General features: G+C 41.8%; 1 protein-coding gene across 5 annotated transcripts in view; it reads right to left on the bottom strand.

Annotated features, from left to right (window-relative positions):
- Positions 1–64: 64 nt before the first annotated feature.
- LOC108098808 (serine-rich adhesin for platelets) overlaps positions 65–18,310 on the bottom strand; it is a 57,837-nt gene continuing 39,591 nt past the window's right edge. For 3 of the 5 annotated variants that reach the window (XM_017201949.2, XM_017201951.2, XM_017201952.2), the window contains 5 exons: positions 7,634–8,256; positions 7,085–7,358; positions 6,534–7,018; positions 4,726–6,466; positions 65–1,446 (listed from right to left, as the gene is read on the bottom strand). In XM_017201949.2, coding sequence (XP_017057438.1) covers positions 907–1,446; positions 4,726–6,466; positions 6,534–7,018; positions 7,085–7,358; positions 7,634–8,256 — 3,663 coding nt within the window. In that variant the 3' untranslated portion in view covers positions 65–906. The other 2 variants (XM_017201950.2, XM_017201955.2) reach the window with 2 other exon arrangements.

Below are 18,310 nucleotides of genomic sequence, written 5' to 3'. Positions count from 1 at the left end.
AAAGAAGGATATTATGAAACTTACCCAAAAACAGCATTTAATAAATAAAAACACTTTTTACATATAAATTTTTATTGCTTTTATTTTAGTTTTTTTTTCATTTATATGTGTTTATCAATTACATTTGCGGTTTAAATGGATACATGTCTACATTTGCTGCCTTTTGAATATATTATTATTAGCTTTAATATGAATCATAATTGTCGGTTTCCTTCACTTCTATGTCTGTCTGGATTTATAAATGTAGTAAACGCAGTTTCGTGATAACATGATAGATAGACCCTATTACATTTGCCTTCCGACTTAAATAGAATACATACATAATTAGGTAGTATATCAAACTGTACATACATACATTAGATGCGATGTGTTAACTAAATTTGATTAACAACTAAACTACTTAGCCGTCCTAGTACGAGTAAATTTAAATGTAGTTTTGAGTAAATAGGCAATGGTGCAGGATAACTAACTTAAGACTCTTACAAAGATGCACACATTCAACTCGATACGATCTAAATAATACATACAGATAGTGGGTAAGGCATACTTTGCATATGCTACTAATAAATAGTCGAAGAAACCATCATTTATATAGACTAAAGCCCTGAATGGTTAACGGGGTAAAAAAACAAACAGTACGATCAATCCGATTCAGTCACAATTCACTTCAATTCACTTCAATTCAATTCAATTACAATCGCTCATTGCAGGGCTCTTGGATATCCAAGCTGAATAAACTAAAATCAACATTATATACGTCACATAACATTATACTACAGCTACATACATATATTTCTCATACTTCCTCCGATAATTACAAAAAATGTGTGAAAGAGGGTTTGAAAACAAAGACTAGTTTAGATATGATAGTTAAACACCTGCCAACTGCCACCTGCCCCAAGATTTTCAAGTGCACTCAATGCTGTCATAGAAGATCTCTTCATCTGGTTCGGGATCGGATAGCTCCTCCTCGAAATCATCGACGTCGTAGGAAATCAGAGACTGGAGGCTGTCATCGAGCAGCTTGTGCTGCACATGATGCACCTCAAACAGTTTGGCGTCCTTCTTCTCCTTCGGCGGAGTGCCAAACCAAATGGCGCCCTCTGCATCCGCATCCACATTAGCGTACCCATCACCATATTCGGGATCAGCGCCTTCGCCCCGATCATCCTCCTTCGCCGCAGGATCAGCTCTTGCCTCGATAGAGTCACTGTATCCATAGTCGAAGGTGACCAAGAGATTGTCGCTGCCACAATCCATGGAATCGGGCGTTGTGTACTCCGTGTAGTAGGAATCGTAGGCCGTCTCCTCGGAAACATCGTGCAGCTCATGCGGCAGATAGGGTTCCATCTGAACTCTCCCCTTGCTGCTGCTCGTTTGCCACAGTTGCCAGTTTTGGTTATTGACACGGAAATTTGGCATTTCAACAACGGGGTTGACCAAATTCTAAGCATCATGTTCGGGGGATTCGGGGAAGAGCAAAGAAAAACAGAATAGAATATCAAATCTTGGTTCAATGCGCAATCAAGCAATGAGAAAAATAACAAATAACGAAACAAGAAAAGGGATTTTAGACAGCTGTTTAGGCACATTAACAAAAGAAGTAAGATCGTTAGAATAGTAAAAATAGTTTTTGGGGTTAGCAAGTAGCGGGAGAATCGATCGATTGGATAGCGGTTAGAACCTCAACCTCGGGCACAAAATATATATATATTTTATATCGGTTAGCACAGAGCGATCAATCAATAAACCAATCAGTATATGTACAGCGTGTAAGTCACTCATTTCGTTTACCTTACTTGGCATTTTTAAAAAGTTGAGAATTGAGAATTTGTGTTTTTTGGTATGTGCACTGCCCGGTTGCTTTTGTAGAAAGGGTGAGGGTCTAGGTCTAGATAGTCTTGGTAGGCTAGATCTACTACAAACTACATCGAAATCAAAACCAACGCTCGTGTGTAACTCAGTGAGGGGTAAGCGAAAGAAAGCTGTGGGTTGTTTGGCTGTGTGGGGGATTTACATTGGATTGGAATCGTAAATGGTAGAGCTTAAACCTACTAGGTGAGGATACAACAAAAGAGACTTACGCGTATAACGAATGGCGGCAAAGTGTCTACTTCATTGTCTTTGCTTCTTGGCCAAAAACAAAACAGACAAACGATTTACAACAGAGGGCTCGAGATTGAGATCTGAGCTGATTTTTGGATCTGATCTGGCTGATCTGGCTGATCTGAGCTGAGGCTGAGGAGGATGAACTGGACGAAGGCGCTGCTCCTTTTCGTTTTGGCCATCATCGCTATTATCTGTGGCTGTCCGATACCAAAAACTCCAGTCGCACTTTATACTTTTGTAAGCATTTTCGTTTTTCGTATGTGTTTTTATATATTTTTTTTTTTGTTTTTTTGGCATGCAGTCGAAATTTGTGTATTCACCACCAACACGTCAATCAATCAGTCAATCAGTACACCACCGAAAGTCCACATACGTAATAGGTAACTTCTGCCATCCATACCAACTCCGTTGATTATTTTCTCTGTGTAGCCTGGCGTTTGTTAGGAAAAGTGGCTTGTTTCTGTTTTCACAATGGTTTTAGTTACAATTTGGACTGTTGCTGGTTTTTTGGGATTTGGGTTGGTTGGTTTTGTTGTTGGTTGGATTTATATATATTTATGTACATATATATTTATACGTTTTTGCGGGGATATTTTTGGTACGGTCAGTTTGTTTTTTCGGATATACAAAATACAAGTATATATGAGAGTTATGACAACAACAGACAGTATTAATTTTTGTTTTGTTTTTGGAGTAGACATACAAACAGGGTAGAAAGGCGCAGAAAGAAAAAAAGTAAAAGTAAAAAGAAATTACAGCATTAGATACAAATTATTTCAAGTGTGATCGTCTAATTGGAATTTTTCTCGGGTGGCTTGTAGCAATGCACAAACAAAGCCAAAATGAAGCACTTGATGCTGTCGATGGTGTGTGGTCCTGGTGTAAATGTGGATGAGAGTGAGTGTTTGCTTTGGTTAGTTCGATCTTCAGATGAGCTACCGACCACAAGATGATACAAAAGACCAAACTCCTTGCAGGTTCTTATAATGATATGTTTACTTTTAAACGGCAAGCATTTAACTAACTTAGGGCAAGTCTTTTTGTTTTTCAGTTTTTGGAATACACGCAATTTATTATTCCCTTCATAGGTTTAACAAATAAGTCGAAACAACTATCATATACTAATAGAGTTTATATTTTTAAGTAATAGCGTATACGCATAGCTTGGTATAAGCCCATCTGCTTCATACACAAATCAATAAATTAGCCTTTAATTTAAGCCCAGTAGATAAGTAGTTTAGATTTAGCTTATAGTAATTACAAAGAAAGCAATAATAATAATAATTTTTAAATACACACGCAAACTAATAACTACGCCTAAACTCGCTTTCGAACACAATGAGAAACTGGCTGATCCAACATGCATACTTGAGGAAAATGCTACTGAGCCACAATAATCGTGATTTGCATAATGTATGAGGGTATATGAAATGATATCGTACATGCATTTGACTTTTGTTTTACTTTTTATATACATAACTATATAGAGGAAACATTGTTTTTGTTGTTTTTGCTGCTGTTGCTGCCGCTGCTGCAAGTGTTGCTTTTGCTATTTTGCATGTGAAATTGCTGATTAATTAAAAAGCCGGCTACTCCTGAGCACCTAAGGCATCGATAGGCAGTGAGAGCTTGTTGGGAGGCACCTTTCACTAGCCAACTATGTGTTAAGTCAACGACCCAAACCCAAAGGCAAAAGCTGCAGGGTCTTGAACAAAATCTGTATTCTAGGGTGCGGAATATCGAACATACTGTTGAGATTTGTGAGGTGTGTTAACCATTCTTGAACTGGAGATTGGACTTATTTATTGTTGGAAAAAACTCATCTTCATAAAGCTCATGTTGCTATGGCAAGAAGTGGCCTTAAATCTTTTCGAAAAAAAAAGACAAAAACGAAATAGAAAGTACAACGAAATGCATATGAGAAATAAACTAAAGAATTTGGTGTAACAGTTTGGAAACAAAAATGAAATTCTCAACAAATAATCAACAATGTAAAATTATTTATCGAACCGATTTCTTCAAAACGAAATTGTATTTAATTTGCAGATATAATCTACAAGAATAAATTGTTTTTCCTGTTCTTAAATTGAATTATTTAAATCCTGTTAAGGAACTAAATATAATTTTCTCATGAAAAAATTCTAAATTTTCCGTTCATGAACTACAGCTGACAAAATAAAGGACAAACAACAAGGGCAGAGAACAAATTTCCTTTCTTAGGCACGGGACGCTTACATGATCGATTTTCTTCCGTATTTATATATGCATGTAACTGTAGTATATATATGTATATAGTGTATATATGCCGTGGGTTAATTGTATGTTTAAATAAATATATATGCACGTAACTATGTATATTAACGTATACGGTTAATATCGGATTCGTATGCGGTTGAATTTGTTTTTTGTTTTGATTTGATTTCATTAACTGTAACGAAGATGATGATTTTTTGTAGTTGTTGTGGTTCTTTGTTGTTGTTTCGTAAACGTTATCGAAGGCATATTAAACGGTAATCAGTAGATATTCATATATATAAATGTATGTATCTGTATTATCAGTAGTATTATAATAATTCACTTGAACCAACCCAAAAATGTTGATTTGAGAGTGCGTACCTTGCCACTATCACTGTCGCCGCCAAAACTGGAAGTGGGCGTGGTGTTCTCGCCCTGATCCCTTCCGATCGCCCGACCACCGGAGCCTCCAGTCGAGGCACTACTGTACCGCCGAGACACTCCACTGCCCGACGAATTCGACGCCGGCGAGTGGCCACTGCGCCGATGGTTCTGGTACTGGTGGTGCTGATGATACGATGCACCCGTTCCATTTCCATTTCCGCTCAGCTGCAGGTCCTTGCGCAGCGTGGAGCTCAACTGGGCGGCAATGGAGGTGGCATTGGTGTTCGGATTACCCTTCATGCCGTCTGGCGACTGTTGGGCACGCGACAGCGAGTCCAGATGACGCACCCTCGAGCTGATCGTATCCCGCTTCAGCTTGGGCAGCGGCGAGTTCTGGAGCACACGCGGGGACGGAGTCGTTGCGGCCATCGGCTGGCTGCGATTGCCAGTCGAGCCGGATGAGTAGGGTGTGGTGGCCAGCGGTATCGACGACGAGGTCGAGCTGCGGCTCGTGTTCGTGCTCAGCGAATGATTGGAGGCGGACGTCTCGGCTCTCCTCAAGCTCTGCAAGTTACCGGTGCTCCTGCTCAGCGAGGATTTGCTACCGTACGACGTGCTGCTCGAATTGTGCGCCGACGGCGGTGATCTTCCCGCCGTCGAAGGTCTTCCCGTCGGCGGTTTGCCAGAGAAGTAAGCAGCCGCCTTGCTGCCCGGCAGCGGAATCTTGCTGGGCTTGCTGGCACTCCCGAACTTTCGGAACGCATTCTGTCGCGGCGGCGGAGTGACGCCCTCGAACGGACTCACACCGCCCACACTGATGCTCATCACGCGGGCGGCAATGCTGCTGGGCGTACTGCTGCCCACCGGCAACGGACTCGCATTGATCATCGTCTTGCTCAGCGGGGAAACGGTGCTGTTGTTCGGCGTTCGCGGTGGCTGATTCTCGTGCTCGTGCGCCGACTCTGTGCTGCTGCTGTGCTGCTGCAGTTCGTCCATGGCCAGCGGCACCATCGCCTTCATGCTGGGCGTACTGATCTGCGTGACGGGCGGGGCGGGCATGGCCGTCGAGGCGGAGTCCACGGAATCGGAAACGCCACGACGACTCAGCATCAATGTGGTGGAAGCCGAGGAGCGATTCGTTTCGTAGTCATGCTGCGACGAGTGCAGATACGAGTTGGTGGTGCTGTTGCTCGATTGAAGGCGCGATTCCACCAGACGCAACTGCGCCTTGGTGCCCTCCAGCTCGATGCTCTTCTCCTCCAGCTGGTAGCGCAGGTGCTCGAACTCCTCGCTGCTCTTGTCCAGCCGCTTGGCCAGCAGCGTCTTGGACTTGCTGGACGAGTCCAGCTTCTGGGCGAGCACCTGGTTCTGCACGGTCAGCGTGAGCAGATGGCGCTGCAGCTCCACCACATTCGTCTCGAGGAGAATGGCCGCAAAGCGCTTGGAGTCGGCCGTGCGGCATTTGGAGTTGCGCGAACCGGGAGTGCTCACGATGCCATCAAGGCGTCCCAAGGATTGCTGCTGCTGCTGTTGCTGCTGCTGCTGTTTCCTTAATGTTGTATCACTGCCTGAGCTTTGATGGAATGCTTCCTGCGCTGGCTGATCGAGAACGACCGGCTGGAATGTGTTGTTGTTGTTGCTGATGATGATGTTGCTGCTGGGGCGACTGCCATTGGAGAGCACCGTGGTTGCTGAGGATAGAAAGTTGCGTTGACTGGAGTAATCCGACTGGCTGCCACTGAAAATCAAGTTAACAAATATAATTAATAAATTGTTTACAGCATTTAAATATTAAATTTCCTTACCTGGAAGAGCTCTTGCTTTGCTGTTGTTGTTGCTGCTGCTGCTGCAACTGCTGCACCCGCGAGCTCAGCTCCAGCTTCTGGGCCATCGCCAGCTTCAGCTGCTCCTCGAGATCCTTTTTCACGCCCACCAGCTCCTCCACCTGGTCGCTCATCTTGGCCGCCTTGATGCGACCGGTCAGCGTCTCCGCCTCCATTTCGGCCAGCTTGTCCAGCAGGCGATCGCGCTCCTTGCGGAGCTGCTTGATGTCCTCGCGATTCAGTCGTTCCACCTGCTCCCTAAACTGCTGCGGTGTCATTGCGTCCTTGTTCGCTCCCTTCGAGCCCTCGCCTCCTGTCTTCTGGGCATCCCCCTGCTGCCGCTCGTAGCTCTGCAACTGCTCCACCTCCTCGCGTAAGCGATTCGACTTGCGGTGGATGACGTCCAGCAGATTGAGCAGCTCATCATCCGATTCCGGACAGCTCAAACGATTCGCTGCTATGGCCACCTGTTTAAAGAATAATTAAATATTATACTAAAATCCTTCATAAATATATTCATGATTCAAGCTCACCGTCATAGCACCGTTGGTGGAGGAGGCACTGTGGCCCTCCTTGGAGGAACTGGTCTCCGTTGAGAAGCCGGAGTCTTGCACAACGCTCCCGTTGTTGTTCTCTCCGCTCTTTGGCTCTTTCTTGCCGCTGTGCGAGTTGCTGCGGCTGCGTGTCAGCGACGAGGACGAAGCCTCCGCTCCGGAGGAAGGAGCAGCTGCCGACGCTGACGACGTGGACGGTTCCTTATGCGATAGTTTGCGCTTCATGCGTATGCCGGGCTCCCATTCGCGCCTGCTGGAAAAGTGAAATAACACAAGTGTATAAGAAATGGAAATCTAAATGTATATGCAGGGAAAATGTTTTTAGGGTTAACCAGTCTATATTTTCTTCATGTAATATTTTTTAAGTTTTCAAAATTATTGGATTTAATGTTTATGAATATGGTTTCTAGAAATCGTCTCTCCTTGAATTGATTTTAAATTAACTCTTTTTTTTAAATTGCCTTTGAATTTGTATATCTTGTAAATGTAGATTTATTATACACTTTTTTTGGGAAACTCCAAACTTACCTTGTGGCTAACGAAGAGCTGCCGCCACCCACCGAATGACTCCCGCCAATTGCGCCCACCGAGGACGTGGGCGTGGAGGGCGTGGCGGACATGGAGGCCATCTTGTGCTTGAGGTCGGGGAAGGTTTCGATGACCAGGTCCCGGAACTCGAGCAGGGCGCCCACCTCGTGCTGCAGCTCCTGCAGCGACTTGGTCTGCTCGCTGTGGATATGATGGCTGCCGTAGCTGTTGCTGTAGGGCGTGTGGTGGCTCAGGTGGTGGTGGTGGTGCAGGTGGTGCGGGTACGTGGCCCCCACCACGACGGTGGCCGTAGGCGAGGCGGAAACGGCTCCCACAACGCTCCCCGCACCCGCCATCAAATGTGGGTGGTGGTGGGCGCTGGAGCTGCTCATCGGCAGGCACTCCATGGCCCCGCTGGCCAGGTCAGTGGTGCGCAGTCTTCCTCCACCGCCGAGATGGTGGCCGCTGTTTCCGCCGCTTCCGTTGACGCCCCCGATTCCGATACCGATACCCAGGCCGATTCCGATTCCGTTCCCGATCCCGTTGCTCTGACTGAGGTGGCCGATGCAGCTTCCGTCCGTTTTGCTGGTGCCATGCGTTGCGGAAAGTTCGAAGCCTTCATTCTGCAATCAATGAAAGGGTTTATTAATTTAACAATTAATTGAAAGGCTTACTTAAAAGAATGATATTCCAAAGCTTACTATAAAACAATTTAAATGAATTTAATAGATATTCTTACTTTGCCCTACTTCTACCAACAGAAACCCTCTCATAAAAACAAGTAATGAATGTAAATTGAGTTTTTCCATTAACAAACGTTCATGGTTAACCAGTCATCTTTCGTGACCTCCATTTGTTCGATCAAATTTCCCAACCAATTTGAAGGCAATGAATTACTAGATACGCTTTTGCCCCTTTATAAATCCATTAATAAAATTAAAATATTGTTAAGAGATCTTATTGAATTTGTATAAACATTTCCATTGTTGTGAAATATTCTACAGCTGATTAATTAACATAAAACCTTTCCCAACCTTTGAAAGGTTTTTACCCCAGCGCAAATACCTTTTCATTTTACCAATACTTGGTGATCACGCACAGGGCGAGAAAATCCCATGAATCATTGTTGTCTTTCGGATTTCGATGGTCAAGTGCGATGGGCTGCACTTTCAAGCAAACCTAAAGATCGGCTTACATCGCCATAAGTCATTATCAAGGGGCTTTACGCAAGGGAGCGATAATTACGGGAGAGAGAAAACCCAACATGGCGTTACTTTAAGTAAATTGAATTGATCACCATGGTGGGGCAATCGCTGCTGCTGCTGTTGCTGCTGCTGCTGCACAAAAAGCAACCCAAGATGTTCGGGAGCAGTGCGAACGATTAGTGAATGACATACAAATTATGATTGATGAATTGCTGAGCTCGGGCGAGCGATCGCCCGCTGGCCGGCGACCCGTGAAGCAAACTGTAGCAAAAGTGCAGCCTAATGCACTCGCAGCATGCACGCCAGCAACATGCAACCAACAACCAACAACTAGCAACTAGCAACGAGCAATAAGCAACCAGCAACATATGTAGCTGCAACACCAATCGATGCAGCAATTTGTGACAATCATGCTGTGTGCTTTTGGCCCAGACCATGACTATTCATCGCCGGCCAAGTCAACGGACTGATCCGACTCGACTGCAAACTAGAACAGGCCGCAGATGGCCGGGCCAAGTAAAAGTAGTTTTTCTCTTTATTTCGTCTATTTATTTCTATTTCCCTCTTTCAGCATCAGCAGCTGCTCTAAAAACTAAACGGGAAACTACACAGGAATAAACGAATTGCTTTCTAAATGGGGTATTCAAAAAAAAAAGATTAAATATAATTAAATAGATAAGAAAACGGAATGCATCACAAATAATTCTAAATCTTTAAATAAAGAAGAATACTTTTTAATTGCTGCTAAGAATAGGTGCTCACATGCAAGACTAATGTATTTATTATGGGATTTGGTAATCATTTAAGTCGCTGATTTGTAGCATTGTAAATATAATTATATTTAAAGAACATCAAATATAAATAAATAGATAAGAAAAAGGAATGCAAAACACAAGAAAAAAACTTAACTGCTTCTAATAATAATTGCTTACATTCAAGCCAAATGCATTTATGGGATTTGGCAATCACTTCAATCATAGATTTATTTGAATATTCTTGCAGTGCACTATTGTTGGAGGATTTGTTTGTCAACCGGGTGGAAGAGAAGCTTTCACTGGACGAGAATGTTTCTCGGGCGGCGGCAACTCAATTGATTGGCGAAATACTTTCACATGCAATAAACATAAATTTGCCTGGCAGCCGTTTTGTCGGCCGGCTTTACCACTGGCTATTGATCAAACAAACGACGGCGAGTGCCACGGCGAAGATATGTGGCAATATGGCAATAGAGGGGCCAAAACCAGGCAACTGGGTTGTCGGTCTTCTGTTGTTCTCGGTCGCCAAGAAAAAGTAAAAGAGGTAACCAGTAAAGAAAAAATGGAAAACTCTACTGATTGCATGCTGACTGCCAATGGAGTTTTGTCGGCGGTCGGAAATATTGGTCAGAGACTAATGGCAAAATCATTGCAAATGAAGCATGAAAATTGGCCCACATTCACATGACATGGCTGGGCCATTCCATTATTTAATAGCTAATTAACAGAGTGAGGGGCCCAGGAAGCATAGTTCATAATTCCATTGCTTGCGTAATCGTACTGCACTTTTCCTCCCATTTTATGTTTTTTTTTTCTTCTTGGATTTTTTGTGACTATTTCATTTGGTTTTCTTTTGGCCGACTTGCCTGTGGAGCGTGGCGAACATCAAAGCATGGGAAGTGCCGGAGAAGTCACATTGAAGATCGTGTAATTATATAGCAAAATCCATTGTCAACCACGAAATTGAAACCGAACAATTCAAACGTCGACTGACTGTCACTCAAAGACAGCTACAAAACAAAAATATGGAGAAAAACTAAGCTCAATGTCGGTGGCCTGTCATCCGTTGGAGCATCGCGATTGGCTTTATGATTTCTGAGTTTGTGTGTTTCATTGCTCAATTAACTTGTGGATCTGGCCTTTTGGCCCACGGCCTGGAAAATGGCCGGCCAAATTACGGGCAAACAATAACACAGTTTCCGAAGCCATCACATTCACTGTTTTTTTTTCCTTTGCGGAGACACATATGCAAATCACAATTCACAACTCACTCGCATCCAGCTATAGAGTATAGACTATAGGCACAAGTGCCTCCTTGTCACTCGAACGAGGCGTCTGTCACTCGTTTTCAAGTTGTATCTTCTCAAGCTGCGCCTAGTGGCTGCTGATATGGTTTGCTCTTCAACAGGCGTGGAACAGTGGGAAAAATCTACAATCAAGGTTTGGCTAAACATGAACATAAAACTAATAAATAATAAACAGTAACAATTAAAGGGGAATATTTACCACAATCATTTAAATTATCTGTAAAAGGTATTTTAAAGCAAGCTTTAAAGTTTAAACTTTTCAATCTCTTATCAACTTCACTTGTTCTTCATAAAACTTAATGATATAATTTAAACTCCTCTTAATTAATTTTCAATCACCATTTTTAGTTAACTAAACCACTGTTTCGTTTCGTCCCCAATCAACTCCACATCATCATCAGCATCGGTGGGATCGTCGTCGTGGGCGCAAACTACCATCTCCGTACAGCTGCCACGCATTGTTGATTCCCCAAGTTTTATTACTCGCCATGGCAATTGGGTTGATCATCATCTCGGCATCGTTGTGCGGCATGACGGACGGAAAAACGCACTTGGCCTGGGCGACAGAGCCGCTCAATTAGGCTGCCCACCACTCGAGTCGACTGCCGCAACACTAGCCATCAGGGTTTTCAGTTTTGGGTTTTTCAGTTTAGTTGTTTGGGCTTGTCGGGTGATTAGAAACAACCAACACAAAACGCCTAGCACTTCCCACCAAACGGAAAACGGCAAACAGCAGGAGATCATCCTACCAGAATACAAACAGTTGCTAGTTCCTCAGGATGCCAGACACCGAAGCAATTAGCAGGCGAATTCGCCATAAATCCAAGCAGCAACTGTTTCATAAATCAAAGAACGTTTGCCATTCGCGAAAAGTCGTACTTTGATTTAAGGCTCAAATTAATCAGGCAAACAATGACAAATGCGAATAAGCTTGTTTACCGAATGCAACCGCCTTTGTTTCTATTATTTTCTTTAGGTTCTCGAGTGGTTAGCACTTGTTGTTTGATCGATTTTTACGCCATTCTTTTGCACAATCACTTCCTACCCTATGCACATATTTTTAGCTTTTTACATTACGTATACGTAACATTTTGTAAGCTTCAGCTAAATGCAATTTCACTGCAAATGCTCATGTTTGGTTTTAATTTGATTTTACCTAAACATTTATATTTTTAGGAAAGGTTTTGCAGGCTGGAAATAACATTTTATATCCCATGAAACACGTGTTTGAAGTTTTATCTGATTACTGAGTCAAAAATTCGCCAATAAACAAACGATCGTAAATTTTATGTATTCCAGCCAAACAAAAATAGCAATGAAAATCAAAGGCTTCACTAAATCCGATTTTTGTGGCTCCCTGTTTGTTTGGATATCATATATTTTGGTAGCTAAGGAAATATAATTTCACGCAGAGAAATTAGCTAGATATTCATATGTAAAATATTTTAAAAATATTTTTACGAGCACAGTAACTCATGTATTTCGTTGCAGTGCCCGGAATAAATTAATTTTCCCTTGGGGTGTTAGTTTGATCGTTTTAATTGAAGTTTGCCATGCAACAGCAGCTGTATTTTTGAAGTGCAACCTTCTCCGCCCCGTTCCTTCAACACAATTAGTGATGGGTTTGCATAACAGTCGAATGGCCGAATGTGTGTGCACTTATGGGGATGTACCAGACTGTAATTATGCATGTAAAGCCCTGTTTGGCGAGCCGAAACTGTTTGGAACCCGACGGTTTATTACGGATTGGGAGCGCTTATTAATTATCCGATCCCACTCCCCAAAACATGACTTATGGCGCTTTTTTTCAACAGTCATCGCCCGGCACATTGACTACGCCAATTTATATATATATATTTTCAATTCCAATTCCTATTCAATTTCAATGCAGTTACATGTTGGCGTCTGGGTTTGGCCGCCAGCCTCTGACGCAACTTGGAACTATACAAAAACACAAAAAACAAGAAAAGAAAAGAAAAGCAAAACAGGGTCTTTGGGGTCTTGGGGCATTGTGCGTTTGCCGATCGGCGTTTTGCAGCAGCACTGACAGCCTTTCGGTTGAAAATTAAAAGACAATTGCAGTTGCCTTGCCTGATATCTAAGCATCTGCAGAGCCACGCCAAAATATACAAAAGAAAAAACCCCAGAAATAAAACCCACCATCGCCAAAAGTCATTTCCCATTAGCCGTCATTAGTTCGCCCCTTAATGTTTTTGGGTGTATGTATTTTTTATATTTTTTAAATTTTTTTTATCACAAAACTTAAAAGTGTCGGACTTTGTTGGCTTTGCAACACATTTCCCCCATATGTGGCAATGGAAATAATTGTCTAATGTGTTCGGTGCTTGGCGGCTTTGGTAATCGTCGCAGCAGTCAACGGAACGCAAGTGTTGTAATTAAATTAACTATTTTTCGGCTGTTGTTCGGAGGCGCTTCACAAAAGCTGCCAAAAAAAAAAAAAAAAAACACTCGAGTTGTAAAGGAGTTGCAACAAAAGTAACTGCCACATTTACAACATCTGTTGCAATGCAAATAGTCGCCTGTCAAATTTCCTCTTCACGTGTTTGGCTTTTGTTGTTTTTTTTAGCACCTTTGTGTTTACCTTTATTTTATTTATGGTTTACCCCTTTTTCACTCGACCATTATTTGTAATTGTCTCAATTATTTGTTGATTTTACTTCGTTAAGTTGAAGTAAATTTGTAAAGCAACATTTTAGCCGCTAATGTTTTGTGTGGACAAATAATTGTGAGTGGAAGGTCGAAATAATAAAACGGATGGTAAAAAGTAATAACTAGGAAAAATAAAACTTACATAAATTACACAAATGTCTATAAAAAGTCTTGTAAGATTTATCGTTTCGGTTTCTTAACTTTTACAAAAACTGGACAAATTTAAAACAACGCCCAACGTCCATGGTTCAGTCACTGGATAACCCAGAAAAAAATGCCCGAAAGACATGACTATTAATTATGTCCAGTCAGCTCTGCAGAAATTATGCAATTGCGGAAAAAAAGCAAAAAAAAAATTAATTAAACACATAAATTAAGCACAAGACGCAGAGCAAAACTGGCCAAACTTAATAAAAACTTGGTTAACACATCAAAAGACCACAATCAGCAGACAACCATGGATAAGGTAAGCAAATCGTTGCATAAAACTAAGCCAAATATAATAAGAACTTAATTATACGACAAGAAAATCAAGATATTAATAAAATGCCCAGTAATTTTATCCAAAGCGAAGTATGTTGTTAAATTGAAGCAAAAGATAAGATGAGATAACATTTTTCCCAATTATAGTTTGTGTAACTAAAGTAATTGATTTGCGTACAGTTTTTGCCATAAAATAAATCTAACTTTAACCGCATTGAATTATTTATTACAGCTGAGAAGATTGTGCTTAATTAAATATACGAAATGTTGGGTAAATGCCCCACTGTTCCGTGGTATGTTGATTGGCGCCGCTTGTGCTTTGTAGACCGAGGAAACCCACCGTTAGCCGGCACTTTGCATTAAATTAATTAACTACTTTAAATTTTAATTGCACCTTTGGCACAAGCGCTCATCTATTAACCGAGCATTTGGGGCTAAACTTTCGCCTGCCTGTCGGCCGATTGGCCTGACCGCCAATGATAATAACCACGATTGCGATTACGATGACGATGACGATGACGATGATCACGATGATGGCGGCGATAAATGTTCATAAACTGCTGCTCCCGCTGGCGCCTGTCAATGTGGGATGGCCATATCCTTCGGGCACGGCAGCGACTCCTTTGGGGGTTTTCCAAACCGCCAAACTCTGCATTAGATACATAACGTATCTGCTGTTGGCCATCTGACGCTGTCACTGCCAACAGTGTCGGGTTTGGGCCAACGGGCACACCTCTTGTGCTGTCATTTGCCAGCGATTTCTAATCGATTTTCCGGCAAACAATAGTCGCTGGCTGGTTGCATTTCGCTTTTAGCTCTTGTCAATATGCCATTGTTTGCATCCCGCAACAGTACACAACTCCGGAACTTTCACACTATTTTCACACTTTTGTCCGCTAATTCTGTTCATTAGCATTGGCCATATAATTTGGCCAAGCTATAGTTGGATAGTTGGATAGGGAATCTGATCCAACGGCTGGTCACGCGATAACTGGCGTTGACCGCCGGAAGTTGAGCAATTTGTACACAATTTGCACCGATTTTTTTCGTAGCCTTTCTTTGTTTATATCGCCAGACGGCGTCGTCTTCGATGTCACAGTTCTGGCCACTTGTTTGTATTATATATCGATTTTTGTTGTTGTTGTTGTTTGTTAGTTTATTCTATAAACCGTTCGTCCCAAATAGCCGACACGGCACGCCCTTTTCCGCATTACTTGACTTGCATTAATTTCGCTGTTCAATGCACTTTTACAAAAGGCAACATCAGAAATAGACGGTTTCTCTCTCCGAACCCCAAACTTTTTTTTTTTTCTGCTTTTAATGTGCCAATGACTGCACGATTATGCGATTACACACGGCAATCTGTCAATGCATCCAACCAGAGACGCTTAGATATATATATAGTGTATATATAGTGGAGGAGGGAGGAAACATCGGGGAGTAGAGAGTCAGCCACCCCAGCTGAATCGATAGTTTCGCGCTCCGTTTTGTCAATCTCTTCAACATCCGGTAAACGTTTCACTTTCGTGGCTCTGATTTATTTTATACCGAAACACATATTATATTTATTATGTGCACTTTGTCAGCACCTCGCCGAACCAGCTTGTGAGTTTTGTATTTAGTTTCTTTGCTTTTTTTCTTTGGCACTGCGCCCACCTGCGTGCCACTCTTTATAAATATATGCAAAATACGTTTAGTCGATAGGCCAAAAATGGCGACGCAATTTAAAAGCGCATTGCTGGATTTTGCCTTTTGGCTTTGTATGGCTTATCGGGAGTTGTTAACTGATAACCGAACGCTTGCCTGCCTAAATGCTTTCCATTTAACTTGGCCCGTTGATAATTGTTTGCATTTCACAGCCTGACATTAGATAAGATTTTGGCGGGGGATTACTCATACGCAACGTGACACAGATCCCAAACAAGGTCCGACTGCTAAAACGAATGCAAAATGAAAGTGGAGAGGCAAACAGCTGAGGGTTTTGCATTTGCACTGCACTTGCAAAGTTTTAAATTAACTAATGACTCATATTAGGTGCATATAAAAAGAACTTCTGGAAGAGCTTTTAGTTCTTAATTATAACAAATAGTTGGTGAAATACAACTACCCTACCAATTTCATTTATTTAAATGAATTTTATACTTAATACAGCCATTTGTAATAAAACAAAATAATCTTCAAAAGTATTTCATCCAACTTCCAGCTGCGACTTTTTCCCATAAAAACCTATGCTCACACCTGGCGAATTTTCATTTCCTAGGGCAACATAAGACAACAAACCCTGACCATTTGAGGGGTGTGAAAAGCGAGTAATAAAGCTACACCTCGCCAACTAACAAGATGTGACAAATTTTTATCGCATACTCGTACGTAACCGCAGAAAAGAGCTGTCAACAACAGCAGAGGCCAAGAGACACACAGAAATGCCGTGAGGAACCGCAGAGTGTGTGTGTCTTCTTTTTCGCGGGGCTCGTGATCTTTGACATCCCGAAAACCAGCGCAGCCACAACAAGCCCACACATACCTGGCGAAGCTCTAGGTACCCAAGCCCAAGTGTATATAAGTTTAAACTATATATATAGAGTCATAGCTATATGGCCCGCAGCTTTGTTTAGTTGTTACGTTTTGCCGGCACAAAGAAAAAAAAAAAAAAACTTTCACTTTGTCATCAAAGAGCAACAGAAATAGCGTTAAACATTTTTGTTGTACTTTTTTTCTACAGCTGCAACAAAGCCCTGCCGGCCAATAGTAAAAATATGAGCAAATAATGAGCTTAGAAAATTGTACGATCAACCCAAGGGGAAATAAAAAAGAGTGAAAGAAAAAAGGGGTAAGAAAAGGGAAGAAAGTACGCAGGGTTTTTCTATAATTAAATATATTGAACAAATAAAAATATATAATCTGGGAATACTATTCATAACTCACTTAAAACCATGAATAAACCTTTACTTGTACTTATTCCTATTCAGTTAATAATTTTTTAGTGAAGCGCACTAATTTTACAATAAAATTCAGTACAAAATTGAGTCATTCAAGCCATTCCAAAAACGTTTTCTGTGTAGGATAAACTGCAACGAATTGTATGACGCAAAATAGGGGGACTGCCAGTTGGATTTGGCACTTCTCAGCTCGAAACCATGACAATTACGATTCAGGGCCGATTGACGGTTAGCGAGTGAGCCAAATCAAATTGCCGATAAACCGGCGATAGTGTGAAATGGCATGGTCGGGACCCCTGGAGATACGATACACCGGGAGAAAGGGGGATTAGGAGGGGGCGGAGGAGGCGGAGAGAGAGTGACAAGCCGGTAGGAGATAGCGCAATCACGGATGGCTCCACAAGCCAAAATACAAAGTTCGCCCCCCAAATGAATTATGAGCCATGACGCTTTTATGGTCTCCAGCCATTAAAACTGATTTTTTCATTGTATTGTCCAGTCCAAAGTGTTTTGACCAGGAAAGCCGGGCCAAAGAGAAAAAATCAGCGCCGCCAATGTGAAAATAATCAAAATGGCTTTACGGCTTTTAACTGGATTTGCCTACCAGCGTCCAAAAAAAAAAAAAATAAAAATAAAGGGGAAGAAATCGGAGTTTGTGTTGCCAACAGCCATTTGAACCGTTGGCAATTGGCACGAAAAGATGCGTGAGACGTCGCCAAAGATGGTCGATATTGAGTGGGCTTTATGACCAAATCGAAATGCCAGTTTTGAGTTTGTCACTGTGAAAAATGATGGAAAAATTATGGAGCCCTCTGTTGAGATCATTAGACAAGCTGGCCGTAAAAAAATAAAGTGTTTCGCCAGAAGAAGACATTAGATCAGGCAATCGGCGCGTTTGTAATTTTTTATGACCTATTGGTAATAAACCTAATTGGTAAAACGACTAATCGGTCAATATGATTTCTGGTTTTATTTATACTAATACAATTTAAACTATAATAAATAGATTTTCTAAATAAATAAAGCTGGCATCAAACTCAAAGTACCAAGCACATCTAAACAAAACATAAAGAAAACTTTTTTCTTGAAACAAATTTTCTAAATTAACTTCTTTAGACAAATTATGTCATTACTTTGATTGAAAAATTAGAGCAATTTTCGGGTTTAACAATTTGAAAAGTCTTTTTGCCAAGTTCAACGAACGAAATTGTAAGAAAATCAAATTAATTGCCAAAAATACTGAGGTATAAGAACCACTTCCCTAATATATAATCTTAGATCCCCACTCGGCGGTGACCACATCCACTTTATCCCACCG

The sequence above is a fragment of the Drosophila ficusphila genome, unplaced genomic scaffold, assembly GCF_018152265.1.
Source record: "Drosophila ficusphila isolate 14025-0441.05 unplaced genomic scaffold, ASM1815226v1 contig_791, whole genome shotgun sequence".
Classification (NCBI taxonomy): domain Eukaryota; kingdom Metazoa; phylum Arthropoda; class Insecta; order Diptera; family Drosophilidae; genus Drosophila; species Drosophila ficusphila.
Note: the sequence above shows the minus strand (reverse complement) of the source record. Positions and strands in the feature narration are given on the sequence as shown.